The 17,520-nt window shown below is 45.6% G+C and overlaps 1 protein-coding gene across 1 annotated transcript; it reads left to right on the forward strand.

Moving 5' to 3' along the window:
* Positions 1 to 352: 352 nt before the first annotated feature.
* Positions 353 to 5,615, forward strand: LOC123401047 (protein FLX-like 2). The gene is given in 6 exon segments (XM_045094763.1): positions 353 to 514; positions 613 to 1,282; positions 1,379 to 1,521; positions 1,682 to 1,770; positions 4,838 to 5,279; positions 5,282 to 5,615. Coding segments are annotated over 5 exon segments (1,326 nt in total). The 5' UTR covers positions 353 to 514; positions 613 to 701; the 3' UTR covers positions 5,353 to 5,615.
* The last annotated feature ends 11,905 nt before the right edge of the window (positions 5,616 to 17,520 follow it).

The following is a 17,520-nucleotide window of genomic DNA, read 5'->3' on the forward strand; positions in this document are numbered from 1 at the left end:
TTCAAGTTGAAATACAATATGAGATGCAAGCTATGAAAAACAAATTCTGCCCTGCTATTCAATGCTGATTTTGTTTTTTCATAATTCATATCCCGTAATGTGTTTGAACTTGGAAATTGCATGGCAATAAAACATCATCCCCTTAACACTTTATTTTTATATTTTTTTCACTTTTAAAACTCTTTTTATGTGTTTTTCATTGGTTTTCATCGAATGTTGATTTTCTGATATTCCCCATAGAAGAAATATGGTCATGTTCCCTAAAATAAAATAGAATGTGGCCATATGACACGTTCCTATTTCTCGAAAGGAAACGCAGAGAGTGCGAAACACTAGGGTCAGGGGCCACCGTGCAAAATTACCTCCTTGCTCCAACCTCAAAGCCCTCCACACCGTCACCGACCGCCCCTGACGAAGACGACGAGCCAATCCATCCAATCCCTAGGAAACAAGGAGGTGAAGGACAACCAGACCGGCCTCCTCTCGACGCTCCTCCGCCGCCGACCACCGCGAGGTGCTCTCCCTCTCCCTCTTCCCCGCGCCCGCCCTGGCGCCCGAATACCACGCTACATTCGTGCCTAATCGATCCGTTCCGTGTGCCGGTCATTCTAGGGTTTACTATCGTCAGCTGAATCGAGAGCTCGCGCGTACGTGCTAATCGCTAATCCGCGGAGCCGCGGTCGTTGTGTCGTTGATTCGCCATGGGGAGCAAGGGTCGGATGCCTCCTTCTTACCACCACCGGCCGCTCCCAGGTTCCGGCTCTGGCCCGCCGCATGGCATGATGCACCGTGATCCGTACGGCCCGGGCATGCACCCACCGCCAGGGCCGGGGCCATACCCCTACGATATGTTGCCGCCGCCTGAGATCCTGGAGCAGAAGCTGGCGGTGCAGTGTGGAGAGATACAGAAGCTGGCGGTGGAGAACGAACGGCTCGCCACGAGCCACGTGTCTCTGAGGAAAGAGCTGGCTGCCGCGCAGCAGGAGCTGCAGAGGCTGCAGGCGCAGGGTGAGGCGGCGAAGGCCGCCGAGGAGCAGGAGATGAGGGGGCTCCTTGACAAGGCTGCCAAGATGGAGGCCGATCTGAAGTCGTACGAGTCTGTCAAGGCGGACCTGCAGCAGGCGCACACCGAGGCGCAGAACCTGGCGGCAGCAAGGCAGCATTTGTCGGCGGAGGTGCAGAAGCTGAACAAAGACCTGCAGAGGAACTTTGGGGAGGCACAACAGCTGCCAGCACTCATGGCTGATCTTGATGCTGCTAGACAGGAATATCAGCACCTAAGGTGTGTCAAAGTGTGCTCTACTTGTTCTCCAGCATGTCTTCTAATCAATTTTATGTGAATGAAACCTCAACTTCGCTTGTGCTATTTAAATTTTAGGGCTGCATATGAGTATGAAAGGAAACTGAAGATGGACCACTCGGAGTCGCTGCAGGTAACCAAGACAAATTATGACTCCATGGTTACAGAGTTAGAGAAGCTTCGTGCTGAGTTGACAAACTCAACTAATATTGACAGAAGTGGTACGTCATTATCTGTCATTCATTTTATTCCTCTGTAGATATATGTACGTACAAACCTACCTTTGCAGCCGCAGTTATGGCTTTTATTGCTATGAGTTTTTTTTTACCTTTGCAGTTGCAGTTATGCTTTTGGTTATCATGAGTTGGTTTTTATGTGTAGGTACTTTGTACAATCCTAATTTGGCTCAGAAGGATGGTGGTACATCTGGTCGGCATTCTGCTTATGATGGTGGCTATGGGGGTGCACAGGTGAGCACCTTTATTTCCCGCCAAATGGATACCTCACAAGTCGAGGCATTATTATTTTCTGAAGTATGTATCATCTGGATTATTGTTGTTTAAGCCCAGTTGATCCGAGCTTGATACTACACTTGGGCTGAAACCCTTATCTTGCTGAGCTCGAGCACGACTCGGTTAGTGTCGAGCTTGAATGTAGTGATATGAAATTATAACACATTAATTATCTTATTGCATAATATAACACGTGCATGCTAATTTGTTGATGTTCTCGCTTGTTTGCCCACATTGATCACATCCTAAGAAGCACTGGTACGGGATCCCGGATTTTTTTCTATCAAAAACAGCCATTCGGGGATACGGCCGGATATATAAGTATTTAGAAAAATAAACAGCATGTAATAAAGATATAGTAATAAATTTTAGATGAAAGATTGTTTAGTTAGTACTGGACATATGTTGCCTCATTTTTAGATGAAAGATTGTTTAGTTAGTACGCGACCCTGCACCAGAGCCCATGTTGCTCTCCGCTCAAAGCCCACATAAGGCCCCAATTCCAGAAAACCCTACACAAGTCAGCTCCTCCAGCCGTTCCCTATCCTGTGCCCCTCTTGTCTCCAGCCGCCTAAGAACTGTAGAGAGGAGATGAGACAACCGCTCCGCCGTCTGTACCTTCATGCTCATTGGCGGCTTCCCTTCCAATTTGCTGAAATCTTCTTCTTTGCTGGCGGCTGCAGTCTCCATTGTCCTCCCTGTTCGGAGCTTTTTCCTTGTTGGTGGCCGCCTTGCCTTCTACCTTTCTGCCTGGATCTTCTTCCTTGGTAGCGACCGTCGTGGGTGCCTGCTCAAGCGTGGTAGCCATCGTAAGGAGAGCTAGGCAGCGGCGCGGGGAGGCTGGTTCCCGAGTCCCCACCGTGTCCACACCGTAATATCCTGATTAGTTTCTCTCACTTTTTATTCAGAGAAGATGGGACACTGCGGGATACATGTATCCTGGCGTATTCATGTGTACCCCGTACCCCCCGTACTAGGACGCCAATACGGCAGTTTCTGCCATCTCCATGCTTTGTAGACTGTCTCATGTATCCCGGCGTATTCATGTGTACCCCGTACCCCCTGTACTAGGACGCCAATACGGCAGTTTCTGCCGTCTCCATCCTTTCTCCTGTACTTACAAGGGACACTCCACAAACTATTTCCAGTATTTTCTGTGCATGATTAAAGAAGGATATCTTTACCATTTTCTCTTCACCACCTTGGTTTCATAACCTTAAACCTCCTTAATTGTTTTGCCCACCCAAAATCTCACTAATAATACATTGAGAGCATATCTTAGAGAGAGAGGGATAATTAAACACTGTTTATGTTTATGCATGTATCTGGCGTTTCGAGTACTCAAGTCACACATGGCAAGCCAATGCCCACTAAATTGGAGAACATAAGGCTTTGTCCCGCTAGATCCAGTTTCACCTTATGCTAAATTGCTAATCATAACCTCCAATATTCCGACCATTTACTTTACTTTTTGCAGCTTTAAAAGGTATTCACTCTGTAACTTAATGTAAGACGAATTTGAACTGCAAAAACGTCTTAGATTAAGAGTTCAAATTCGTCTTACATTAAGTTACAGAGGTAGTATTATATTTATTCACACAATTGCCAGTTTTCCAGATTGCTTGTTCAGGATTTTTAGATTTTGTGCTTTGTTGATTTGAGAAGGCAGGGCTTGACTTAGCATGGTCCCCTAAATTGCATATTTACCGTTAATTTCTTTTACTAGTCTTATTCATCAGGAAGTGCTTTCTAAATACAAATTCAACATATAAAAATTGTTTCAAAACAGCTAAATATTGTTGGACAATTAAATAATAACAATGCTGAATCATGGATCTGTCTCAGCCCTTGTTTTCCCATGGGCATTCAAGGCAGAGCATCATTGAAAATACATAATATAACATAAATAAAAGCTGAACTAGCTGTCCTTGTTTTACCATGGGCATTCAAGGCAGAGCTTCATTGAAGATACATAATACTCTCTCCGTTCCTAAATATAAGTCTTTTTAGAGATTACACTATTGGACTACATACGGATGTATAGGGATGAAAACGGAGCGGAAACAGACGGAACTGAGTGCTCTCACATTTGTTTTCATATTGTTCTGCAGAAGTGGAAACGAATACAGAAACCCCGGAAATGAATACGGAAACAGATACTACCGGAAACAGACACGGAGCGAATATAAAACGGATACATAAATAGAAGTGGGCGTTGACCGGAACTTTAAAACCCCTTGAATCAGAGAGTAATACAGACCACAACAAAAATTAATGAATCGCTAACATGTCTACAAAATAATTTGATTATGTTAGCAACATATCCTAGTATTGTATCAGTACATGACAATTGTGTGTAGGGTATAGCTGAGTACATATATGGTAGTATAAGTTGGGCCTCAAATGATCCATTATGCTCATTGTGTCATTGTGTGTTATTTGGTGGTTGGGCTACAAAGTAGCCGTAGGCCTATAGTAAAAATGGGAAATTCCATATTGACGGAAACAGAAAGTTCCATTTCCACATATGTTCCACCAGAAAACACTCTTTTGTTTTTGTTTCCGTTTTCGCATTAAAAATTCCATTTCCATTTCCGTTTTGCAAATTTCCATTTCCGCTTTCATATTTCCTCTCCGTTTTCATTTTTCCTCCGGAAAAGCGGAAAGTTTCCACTCCATTTTCATCCCTATGGATGTATATAGGCATATTTTAGAATGTAGATTCATTCATTTTGTTCCGTATGTAGTCCCCTATTGGAATGTCTAAAAAGACTTATATTTAGGAACGGAGGGAGTACTAACACAATAAAAGCTGGACTAGCTGTCTGGCTACTTCTGTTTGCCCATGATTGCCTTTCCTTTCTTGCCTGAAGTTTATGGATGCTTATTTTGCTGTGCGAAAGATGGGTCAGAAAGTTTTTTTTTCCCCATCGCCAACAATAATATAAATTGTGTTTTCAGATGTTCTAGCTAACGTCTGTAGTATTTTTTCTATATTAACAACATAATTGTTTTGTGGATCCAGGCTAGGACGCCCCCTGGTATGCCAGACCCTCTAAGCGGAAGCCCAGCTGGAACTGCTCCTCTTTCTGGATATGATCCATCAAGAGGGAATGCATATGAGACTTCTCGTCTTGCTAGAGTCCATGATGCATCAAGGGGTGCTACTGGTTACGACTCTCTAAAAGTTGCTGGATATGATACTTCTAGAATGCCCGCACTTGGAGCTCAGACAGCGGCTCCAACTGCTCATGGGAGTAGTGCTGGTTACTATGGATCTGCACAGGTGCCACCATCATATGCTTCTGGGCCAGTCTCGTCTTCATCATACGGCGCAACAACAGCGCGACCTCATGGCTCAGCTCAGGGACTATCATCATATGGACAAACACAGGCTCCATCTTCTTATGCACACACACAGATACCACCATCCTATGGACTAGCACAGGCATCATCACACTTTGGCCCAACTCAGGGGGGGTCACCGTATGGGTTGTCTGCACGGCCCCAGGCCTATGGATCCGCGCAAGCAGCACCTAACACTGGTGGTGCTTATCAAACTCCACATGGACGTAGATAAATTGGTGATAAGCGAACTTTGTTGTGATCTTGTTGGCGAGCGATACATGGTGCTGCTTTGTCTACCAGAGTAAAATTTAGTTTCTGCAGCTACCAGAGTACCAAACTGTTGTTTTGCTGGTCTGATACAAATCTTCCTTGCAATCTGTAAGAGATTATATGTGCAAGCCTATTTGTTTCTGAGATGGAGATGACTTATATAAATGTGTTGTCATGGTTTTAAAGCATTCTCTATGAGATGGTGATGTCTCGAGGTTAGGCAAGAAGTAACAGCAATTTTTTGACAAGTGGTATATACTGTTTAATTGGCACTCTTGAGTCAGCAGGTGGTATTAATTGACTGTCAATTTTGTTACATGTTCTAATATTTATCATATCCACCAACCATCTTGGATGTTCAGGTTATGGCGTGTTGCAGCTTTCTGTTGTGTAGCAATCATGAGAAGTCTGACGAATTTCATATCAATAAAGTTCCGTTGCCCTAGTGTCAAAAATCGTCTTCTATTTTGATACATAGGGAGTATGCCTCAGCACGACCCTCCAGGTTTATTTCAAACTTAGATGAAAATGTGTACAAGCCATGCTTGCACACAGAAGAGTTTAGTGTGGTTTAGAAGCTTCGTTATCAGATTATATGCCTGCAAAGGCAGACATTTCGTCAGCTTCATGTTCTGTGCATACAGCTTTCTAACCAGCTTCATCCAGTAACTGCCTAGCCGTCTTAGATGTTTGGTCAGCTGGTGACAGGTTCGAGCTTTCTGCTGGGTAGCAATCATCATCAAAAGTCTGTCGAATTTCATACCAATTGTTTCTTTGCCTGTTAACATGCAGCGATCGTCCAGGTTTATCTGAAACTAAGATCATCTTTCAAAAAGAAGAGCCATGCTCACATGCAGAAAAGCCCAGTGTGCTGTAGGATGGCGTTGCATCGGAGTCGGATCATCTTCATGCAAAGGCATACATTTTGATCTGCTCTGTGCACCCAGCTTTAACATCTGAAGAACAGACCGTTGAACTTGAACACTCACGACGGCCATCCAATTCCCTCGCAAGTTGCGGCAGATCGACAGATTCAACGGAACATTTTCATCTCCATTGTCGACAATATACCATGAGTAGTCATCGCAAGTTGCTTGGTGCAGTGTACCAGGGGAAAATCCATCGCGGTGATCTTGCGGAACCCGCATTTCAGTGGTCACCGATTAAATCTCTGGACCAAGTCGTCAAATTCCAGCCAAAGTTCTTGGCACCGCACTACCACTGCTTCGATGGCTCCAAGCCTCTAACCGGGCTCGAGCAGAATAAGTTCATGGAACCTTTTACAAGAAAGCAGCAGAGAAAAGACTGAAATGGTTCCAACCCTACACACAGGGGAATATATTAGGCCCTATACTGTCTCAAGTTTGAACCTGGTACAAACCGGAGGTCATGATCAGAAGGGATGGAGGTGAAAAGAAGCGAAGCTTTTCCTAGGGAAGGTAGAAGGCTCTTGAGATAATTGGAGGATGAAAAGGCTGCTTTGCTCAATTGTTGATAAAGGCAATCTTATCGCAACACATATGGTCGATAAGGTATAATCTTACACTAGGAGTTTATTCAAGCATTCAACTTGTTCCAAATCGCTCATTAGTATTGTCTAGTGGCATGATAGCTTTAGGAAAAGCTGATCCATTAAATTAGTCCCATTTGATGTTATAGGTGTTTCAAAATGACTTGTAGTATTATTTTTCGTTTGTGGCGATGCCAATCAAAACCCATTCTGCCTGCCTACATATTAGATGCTGCCTATACAGCTAAACTCCACCGGGAAGTAGATTAAAATTTACTAAATCTGGCGGTTCATTAAAATTTTATTTCACTGTCACCGTAGAGATCACTGTAAAGTAGATGATTAAAATGTACTAAATCCGGCAGCTGATTAAACTAAATTTACTTTTATGGAAGAGATCACTAATAACTTACATGATTATGCTTTTCCTGTCAAATTGCACACTGCGCCACGCACACATCGAAGCTGGGGAGATATTTCTGGCCATCCATGTCCTCTTAAGTAGATATATCACCTGCTTTCTAGGTTCTCTAAGTAGTTACTACCATTTGTAAGATTCTGTTATTCTTCAGCTGTCCGGCAACACACACCAAAAGGAAAGGAAAGGAAGTGGCAAATGATCCCAAGGGTTAAAATACTAACGGAAACACGGCTTCTAAAGAAAGACAAATATCTTCAAATATGCTCTCTTTTTCCATATGGGTTGCCATTATCTTTCTTTTGAAGCCATGAACTTGCTTGCCATGTCAAGACTCATCCCTACTAGCTACCACCCCTTCCAATGCCAACTCGACAGAAAGACATGGACGGCTCAACTTTACTGCATGCCTGCACGGGGTATCCAGTTATTAATCTAACAGATATCAGGGCCAGGTCGATCATATCTATACGTGTCTAATCTAATTAAGCGCTTAGCTCTCGCCTAACAACTGTGGAGATCTTTGCACATCATTGGGATTCCGCCTAAAATTCGCTGTTACGATCGATTCGGCGCTATGATTACAGCAAACACGCATTACATCTAAGTAGGAGTAGTAGATTAAGCAATGAAGCAAAGGGCTGAAAGTGAAGGCATCTTGCAGTTTTGCAGCCTTGCACTGTGCAGCGTACAGCAGGTGATATCTTTCTGTGACTTGGAACCATTTTCATGGCATAATCAACCTCCTCTTTGACCAAAGCATACACGCATACAGGTGTGTGTAGGTGTGCAGGTGAAGGAAGTAGGAATAATCTGGTGAAACTTGTTGTGGCTGCCTACTTGTTAGGCACCGAACATATATGGTAGATATCTTTTTCGACAAACATATATGGTAGATATTTCATTTGGAGCAATGTGAATGCCGCGCCTTCTTTTTCGGCATGTTTCTTTTGTGGAATTTTGATGGGTGGATTGCGTGGTAATCAAGGCTTGTTCCTCCTTGATCGAGCTTCTTGTAAACAGGAAGCTGTGCCATTGGCGGTGAGGTAAAGGGGTAGACCAAATCTTGGGCAAGTATGATTATAAAATGGCCCTGAGGTGACTAAACCTATCTATTAGTGACTCTTAAGATGCGGGCTTATCGTCGCCGCAAGCTTCCTTATCTGAACAACCCCTCCCTTATCTGAATTCACTTCCTCTTTCTGGGAGATGGCGGATTTTCCCTTCCGATCTGAAGTCTGTAAATGGAGAAAGTCTAGTTTGCATAATCAACGTTTTCTTCTTGTTCCTACGCCAGGCTTTGCAGCATTTCGAGATCGGGAGATTGCGACATGAGCGGGTGCCATTAGAGAACAATTAATCAGCAGATTTTGAGAAATGTTCAACTGTGACGGTGCACAAAGAAGCCACGGCTCAACCGGGATTTTGGCTCATGTATGATTGGCAGTTATTTATTAATGTCATTTCAAATCTTCCGGGGTACTAGAAGATTGAGGATTCCCTTGTGGAAATATGTGGATTTTACGGTGCAACATGCGTAACACACCTGAGGTGGAGATTAATAACAACCGTCTTCTTTGCAGTCCAAAAGATCAAAAGGACCCCTCCCCGATTGGCCAGTCAAAGAAAGGAAGACTACTTATCGCGATTGGCTAGGCTAGAGCTAGAGGTGAAAGAGATGCCAGCCTATCTGATTTCGCGACTGTGCGTCCGGCCTACTAGAGGTGCGCCCCAAAACCCCTAAACAACAGTAAACAAGTTGTGTTAAAAAAGACAGTAAACAACGGACGACGCGGTGTTTTATCACGCAATTTTGAGTCCAAATCGAGAATTCGATTCACAACATGAGGAAAACAAAACCAGGAATCCTGCTACGACTCACAGTAAATTTGCGAGTTCAGCACCTTCAGAAACATTCTTCGCCTGTATTACCTTATACCACGTAATTGTTAAAGAAACAAAACCCAGTCACCGGCCGATCGATCTTGAAACTTCTGGAACTTTCAGTTTCAGTTGAGTGTAGTAGCTAGGACTCTTGGTGCCAAGCTGCCAACGCGTACCACAGTTTAGAAAGAAATACGCCCAGCTGCATGAGCAGCACGGAGCACGTACCACAGTTTTCACGGAACTGCAGACAGCAAAGGTGACAGGTCCTGGAAGTCGAAGAAAAAGAATGGTTCACCGTAGCCAGATTGATCGTAGTCGTACGTCCTCCCCAAGAATCTTCCAGTAACTCGTGCGGTGCGGGTGTTAATGCGATCGCACGTTTCCACGAGGCCGATCCTGGCCGTCGGAATCGCGCTGCAACTTGCAGCGAATATATCGTGCGGATTCCGGCCGCTCGGACGGACCTCACAGCGACAGCTAGAGTCGCTCGCTTCATGCCGCGCGCCTTCCACTAGAGCCAGCTCCACCGATCGCCCCCGGCTATAAAATGGCGAGCCCCTCGCCTGCCATTCCAAGCATCGAATTCCTCCTCCCACGCTAATACAACCTCCTCAGCGCCAAGAGCCCAACAACGTACATACGCCATCGAAGCTAGCTTAGCTAAGCTACTCTACGAGAGAGAAGAAGCTAAGAGCCGATCGAATCGAAGAAGGCAATGGGCGGTTGCTTCTCTTCGTCCGGGGCGTACGAGGAGGCCGGTTACCGGCGGCCGCAGCGGGTGAGGCCGAGCGACCAGGACGGCATCTACTACGTCGGCGAGCGGGACGTCGACAACAAGGCTGGCATCTACATCGCCAACTTCCACCGCTACCAGTCCGAGGTCGTGCCCATGACGCCGGCGCCCTCGTCGGCCGCCGCATGACCGAGGTGGTTCTTCCATGGCGATCTTCCGATCCATGCATGGCGGGCTGGTTATTGGTGCTGTTCTTTCGCTTGATTCCTTCGTTTAGGCTGCGCGCGTGCGTGCGGCGTAAACCCCGAGGGCGAGCTCCTAATGAATAATCAATTAGTGAAGATGAGGGCTTCTTAATGTTAGTACTAGTTGATCAGTACTTATACTAGTACTAGTGTGTGTGCAGTACCTATATGTAATTATGTATGTAAATTTGTTCAAGATCGGAGAGTGAATATATATAATGAAGATCATGCTTAGCCAATAAAAACGTTGGAAGTTGCCATGTGTTTGTGTCACACGCGTAACACTTATCAGGGTCATCGCACTGGGATTCGATCTTCCTGCAACGCTTCCTCACAACATCGTGAGAAAATCGCATCCGGCAATTAACTGGATCACTGTGTTCTTCTGGTGATTGATGATCAACTGACACCGAAAAGACTTGCTATGGGCATAGGTGGTGCGCTGCCTTGCGGATTCTGTCGTGCATCCGGTCGTGCATGCAGGCTGGCCATTAATTTGCCATGCATGTTTAAGAAAAGAAAAAGGCATGGAGATTCTTTACCATGGAACTTGTCACTGGTTACTTCAGTTCGATCAGCTGTCAAAAAGAGTAGGTAAGATTTCCGCACCCTGAAACATCACCATGCTTTTCCTTAGGTTTGTAAAGAAGATTCTGTTCACATGTGAGTTACGGGTGGCATTCCTATGGAAATTGGAAAACCATAATCAAATGATAAATAACAATTAATAAAACCAAATGCTAGAAAATGCAGCTGCACTATTTGGCTGGAACAAGCGCATCCTCATGCGAAAGTGTGCAGCAAATTATTTCATTTTATTCTGTTTTTTTTCTTTAAATACTATAACTTTTGAACCGAACGTCAGAACGACGATCCGTTTTCACGACTGTATTTTTTACGACGAGCTCTTCAAAATTAGATTCCATATGGATAAATTTGACACACTTTTTTTAAGCAATTGTGGGGTGATATTTAGCCAACTTTAGTACTAAAAAAAGCAACTTCTTATTAGTGTGCGTAGTGTTATCGTCTATCAACGAAAATTTCTTTAAAATTATCTATCATGACTAGAAGGTTAAATAACTTCACCCTTTCGCAATCACATGACAAATGTGGTCAGCTATTTCTAAATTAAAATGGTTAAATTATGCGTCGGATGTGCATGCTCGGCTCCGTAGTTTCCTCCATTACTTTGCATGGATAGCATGGATTTGGGCTGTCGGATTTGAGTGGCTGTAGAGTGTAGACGTGTCCATTTGAGGGTGACTTATTCCGTCGACGGACGCGCCCGGGCGCACTCGTCAAAATATAGTGAGCCAGGTTTCCTATATACGATTGAAGATGTTCTAACCCTCAAGTTCTGTACAATGAAATGTTTCTGTTGATCGATCATCTGGTGCACTGCTTGTTGATATAGGGGAATTTTATCATACTCCGTGAAGCTATGGTTGTTGATCCTACGGAGCCTACCCAAAGGTTTAGGTCGGATCCCTTCCTTGCCACAAGTATTGCTTGTACCTTTCTCAAATCCCATAAGGATTTAGCTATATATTGGAGCACAGGGAGCAAGGTAGACAATCCTAGAGTTTTCACAGTCTCCCTTCCATGAATCACATCTTTCTAAATGCATTGCTTGAACACTACTCCCTCCGTTCCTAAATACTTTCTCCATTTAAAATTATTTATCGCACAAATTAATAAAAATGGATGTATCTAGAATTTAAATATGTCTAGATACATCCATTCGTATGATAAGTATTTTCAGACGGAGGGAGTATAAGTCTTTTTAGAGATTTTCACTAGACGACTATATACGAAGTAAAATGAGTAAATCTACACTGTATATTATATCTATATATACATCAATATGTAGTTTACTAGTGAAATCTTTTAAAAAAATTATATTTAAAAACAGAGGGAGCACGAAGCAAGATAAAGAAAAAACTCATATCCCAGTTGATCGAGCCGAACCCATCCACCGCCGGGCTTCAGACCTCCTGGCGTGCATGCAGATTCCCCATTAATTCAGCATGCATGTGAAAGAAACATGAAAGGTACCGAGGGTCATGATCATACTACTGCATGCTACTACAGTTGAACTGTCAAAAGAGTTGTATGATTTCTACATCCCGAAGAATTAGCCATGTGGTTCCTGCTTAGGCAGATTGAGTTCGTATGTGAGATTGTGAGCTACGCTCGCGCCCTTCCCATGGAAAATCTTGGTCAATCAACTAAGAATTGAAGTAGCTGTATTGCACTTTAGAAAGGAAGACTCAAACTCCAAGTCAGTCACTCACTCACTCAAGTCAGGTCAAAACATCTCTGTCAGCTAACTGGATTTCTCACTGACCATTGGTGAACTGACAAACTGGCAAAAATTCCAAGTTCCGCTTGAATTTGGCGTGCGTTCTACAAAATTCTTTTGAATTTAGTGTTTTTTTTTACTTCTTTTGTGTATTATAGGTGCGGGCGTTAATGTGGACGCACGTTTCCTGAGACCAATCCTGACCGTCGGAGACGCACCAACTTGCAACGAATATATCGTGAGGATTCCGGCCGCACAGCCACAGCTGCTGATCGGGCCGAGCCAGCTCGTTGGCTCGCTTCATGGCGCCTTCCTCGCCAGCTCGACCGATCGCCTCCGCTATAAATGGCGCGCCCCTCGGCTGCCACTCCAAGCATCGAAATCCCAGACCAGTGCCAAGAGCCCAACATACATCATCGAAGCTAGCTAGCTGAGCTACGAGAGAAGGAGCTAACTAAGAGCCGAAGAAGGCAATGGGCGGGTGCTTCTCTTCGTCCGAGGCATACGAGGAGGCCGGCTACCGGCGGCCGCAGAGGGTGAGGCCGAGCGACCAGGACGGCATCTACTACGTCGGCGAGCGGGACGTCGACAACAAGGCCGGCATCTACATCGCCAACTTCCACCGCTACCAGTCGGAGGTCGTGCCCATGACGCCGGCGCCCTCGTCATCCGCCGCCTGATCGAGAGCGATCCACGGCGGAGCTGAGCAAGAGCAATATGGTTCCATGGCGGGTTGGTTATTGGTGGCGTTCTTTCGCTTAATTCCTTTTGTTTACGCCGCGCGTGGGCGCGGCATAAACCTGAGGGTGAGCTACTAATGAATAATTAGTGAACATAAGGGGTTGTTTAATGCTAGTACTTATATGTATAGTGTGTGCAGCATGTATGTATATATGGTATTGTATATATATGTCAATTTGCTCAAGATCGGTGAATATATGTATAAAAGACTATGATGTGATTTCCCCGTGAAAAACACATGTGGTAAATTTGCTCATTCGAATTTCATACGTAAATTGGAACGATGCACGATTATCAGAATATATTTCTGGCGATCATCGTCACTGAGAAAACTGGTTACTCGACCAAGCTAGGTGATGCGCTGCTTTTGCTGATCTAGACATCAGAGCATGCATGCATGCAGGTTGCACACTAATTTACCAAAAAAAAGGAAACACTGATAATCAAGAGAGAAGCTAAGATTTCTGCACCCTGAATGATTACCATGTTCTTCCTTAGGTTCTCAGGAAGGTTCAGTTCACATGTGAGCTACGCATGGCCTTCCTGTGGAAATCTTAATCAACAGAGAAACAATAATTAACTCAAGTGCCAGTTGTATGACACTTTAGACGAAGGGATGCGGAAAGGGAAGAAACGACGTCCAAGTTATGTAATTGTAAAATACTCCAGCCGAAAAGTTAACTGGGTTTTTTAGTGGCCCCTGGTAAAATCACAAACCAGCCGAAAATCCCAACTGAGCTTGGATTCTGTGTGTTTCTTCAAGTTTCGCTTGAATACGGTGTGATCTCTACCAAATTTACCTGATGCATTCTGCAATGTTCTTTTCAATTTAATGTGTTTTATTTCTTCCTTTTCTGGCTCAGTTTTGTCAAACAACATCTGTACGTGACAGTATCATGGACATGTAAGGCGCCCATCTATCTTGCACCGGAGGTTAGACTAGGAGAATTTGTTAGGCTTTATCTCTATCCACGTAACTTACCATAAAATAGACTTTCGCCCCGCTTTATAGATAAAACATAGGTACCATACAGGATCATTCCGCATTCAGCGATAGCAGCCGGGACAACGGCACATACTAGCCCAAAAAAAAGATAAGAGAAATAAGATAAAAAGTCACCAAGTGACGGGAGAGCCTCGATCCTATATGGCGGCCAGTTGACGTGTCGTACCCTGCAGCGTATCCAGCATCCCATCTAGCTGATCTCGGTCTCACTGCCTAGAGAGGGGGTGCCAATGCTGCAAGAAAGCAAAAAATTTAAAGAAGGCGTCAGACGCATGTCTCGGGAAGATCCTTTCTATCACCATTTTATTGTGGATCGTCTAGAGGGTTCACGCCATAGCAGCAAAGATGAGTCAGAATAGGCGTCGGCGCCGCCCAGTGTGATGGGCCCTAGTTTGTAGGAACTCCGCGAGGCCCTGGGCCTCCCAGTCGGGTCCTAGGGCCTGGCGTAGGAATTCACACATGGCCCTCGCCACCGTGAGAATAAAAAGAATGTGGGTCGTTGACTCCGGGACCGCGCATAAGGGGCACATTCCGTCACCCGGCCCGTGCCGCTTACGCACCTCCGTCCTCGAGGGGAGGCGATTGCGGAGAAACCCCCACACAAAGATTTTGATCTTGAGAGGAAGAGGGGTATTCCACAATGGCCCGAGCCAAGGTATGATAGGGGCTCGGCAGAAGGCTTGATACGCCGAACTCACCATAAAATCCCTAGAAGGGGATAGGCACCAAGCCACCGAATCCGGATACTCCGTGAGAGTGTGTGGCAGGGCGTCGAGAAAGTGGTTCCATTCGGCCGTTTCTATCGGCCCGAATGATCGCTCGAATCTAATATCCCATTGCCCTTGGTGTACGACGTTCGAAACCACAAGGGGTGGTTCTAGCAGATGGAGAACATGATAGGGAATCCCACCGTGAGAGGCTCATCCATAACCCAAGGATCCAGGAAGAACTGGGTTCCCTCTCCATTGCCTATATTAAAGTAGATTCCTAGGCGAATCTCCTCTTTTATTTTTTGGATAGCACGTCAGAATTGGGATCTACCCGCGCGGGAATAAGCGAGGAGCGACTCACCCCTTAGGTACTTTGCCTCGAGGTTTTGTAGCCACAATCCACCCTCGTTACGGAGGATCCGCCATACCCACCGGAGCATGAGGGTGGTATTCATAACGCGGGAGGCCATGATCCCCAACCCGCTATGCCCCTTGGGCAGGCGGATATCTGCCCATTTCACCATGTGGTATTTCTGCCGGCTGACAGCGCCCTGCCAGAAGAACTTGGCGAGTTCCTTATCGAACGAACTATGAACACTCTCCGACAGGGTGTACATTGAAAGGATCGATATGGTTGACTAGAGGGGGGGGGGGGTGAATAGGCAACAACCACTTTTTAATTAATCTTACCAAGTTAGGGTAAGCAACATAAGGGTTCACTAAAATGACAACAAAGAGGTGAACCTATATGATGCTAACAACAAAGATAACTAAGACAAGTAAGAGATACACAACAACATAAGCATACACAATGTAAAGGATAGAGATAACCACAAGTGGAACCAATGAAGACGAGGATGTGTTACCGAAGTTCCTTCCCTTTGACAGGAAGTACGTCTCCGTTGGAGCGGTGTGGAGGCACAATGTTCCCAATAAGCCACTAGGGCCACCGTATTCTCCTCACGCCCTCACACGATGCGAGGTACCGTGATTCCACTGTAGGTGCCCTTGAAGGCGGTGACCGAACCTTTACAAACAAGGTTGGGGAAAACTCCACACAAAGCTTGGAGGCTCCCAACAAGACCACGAAGCTTCACCACAATGGAATGTGGCTCCGAGGTGACCTCAACCGTCTAGGGTGCTCAAACACCCAAGAGTAACAAGATCCGCAAGGGATTGGTGGGGGAATCAATTTTTCTCTTGGTGGAAGTGTAGATCTAGGCCTTCTCAACCAATCCCTAGAGAATCAACAAGTTTGATTGGCTAGGGAGAGAGATCGGGCACTTTTGAGCTTCGGAGCAACAATGGAGCTTGGGAGGGTCAAAGGTAGGGTTCTAGAGCAAGAAGAACCCCTTATATAGTGGGGGGGGGGGGAAATCCAACCGTTTTCCCACTCACAGCCCGAGCCTAGCGGTACTACTGCTGGTTGCAGCGGTACTACCGCTGGCACTCCAGCGGTACTACCGCTCGCTGCAGCGGTACTACCGCTGGGCCCATGGTAGTGCAGATGCACTACCGGGCCAACCACCGCCAAGAAAGTCTTTGCAAAAAGTCCGACGAAGTACAGCCGCTAGGAAGGCGGTACTAAGTTCCTGGAGCGGTACTACCGCTGACCAGGGGCGGTACTACCACCAGCACAGCGGTACTACCGCGAGCACTAGCGGTACTACGGCCAACTCCAACGGTACTACCGCTAGGGACAGCGGTACTACCGCTGAGAGACCTTTTTGCTTAGAGGAGATAAACCAGAGGCGGGAACCACTCCAAAGTTGCAGGGAAAGGGAAAGGAGGTAAAGAGTGTGCATGCATAATTGATTCCACCCAAACCTTTCGACTACGGGGCCCCTCTTAATAGTACGGCGTTCCTAAGACTCAAAGCAAGAGAATCGTAGAGTACATCGTGCTTCTGTTCCATGGAGGGGGGCGAGTCGTCTTGTGCCGTTGACATGTGTTATCTGAAATCTTAACACACACGATTAGTCCTTTGCGGTACTGTCATCAATCACCAAAATTACTTAGGCATAAATATGCCCTAACAATCTCCCCCTTTTTGGTGGATTGATGACAATACCGGATTTGCTAGTAAATAGCATGTGAACATAAAGATAGTGGTAGAGATAATTAAAGAGCATATGACTCACAACATATGATAGAAATAAGTCTCACACTAGTCCAAGTCTCACATCACACAAAGCAAAGATAGCAGATAAGATCAAACCAAGTTCAAAGAAAACACGAGAAAGATAAGCAAAGCTAAAGCAAAGCGCAAATCCAGCTCCTAGACTCTCTCCCACTTTGGCACAAGACACCAAAAAGGGGCACACCTAACGACACAGGTGGTCACTCCGCATCCTCATCAGCCCCAGACTCGTCCGTGGCATCCGGATCGTCCTGCTCCTCCTCATTGTCCTCCTCAGACGCCTCCTCCTCTGCATCAGACCCAGTCCACTAATAACCTTGAGCATCCAATCAGACTCTGGAGTGATGTCGTCCTCTGAGCCGCTGGAGATATCAACATCAAGGGTCCTCAAGACA

This window comes from Hordeum vulgare, chromosome 6H (assembly GCF_904849725.1).
Source record: "Hordeum vulgare subsp. vulgare chromosome 6H, MorexV3_pseudomolecules_assembly, whole genome shotgun sequence".
NCBI lineage: Eukaryota > Viridiplantae > Streptophyta > Magnoliopsida > Poales > Poaceae > Hordeum > Hordeum vulgare.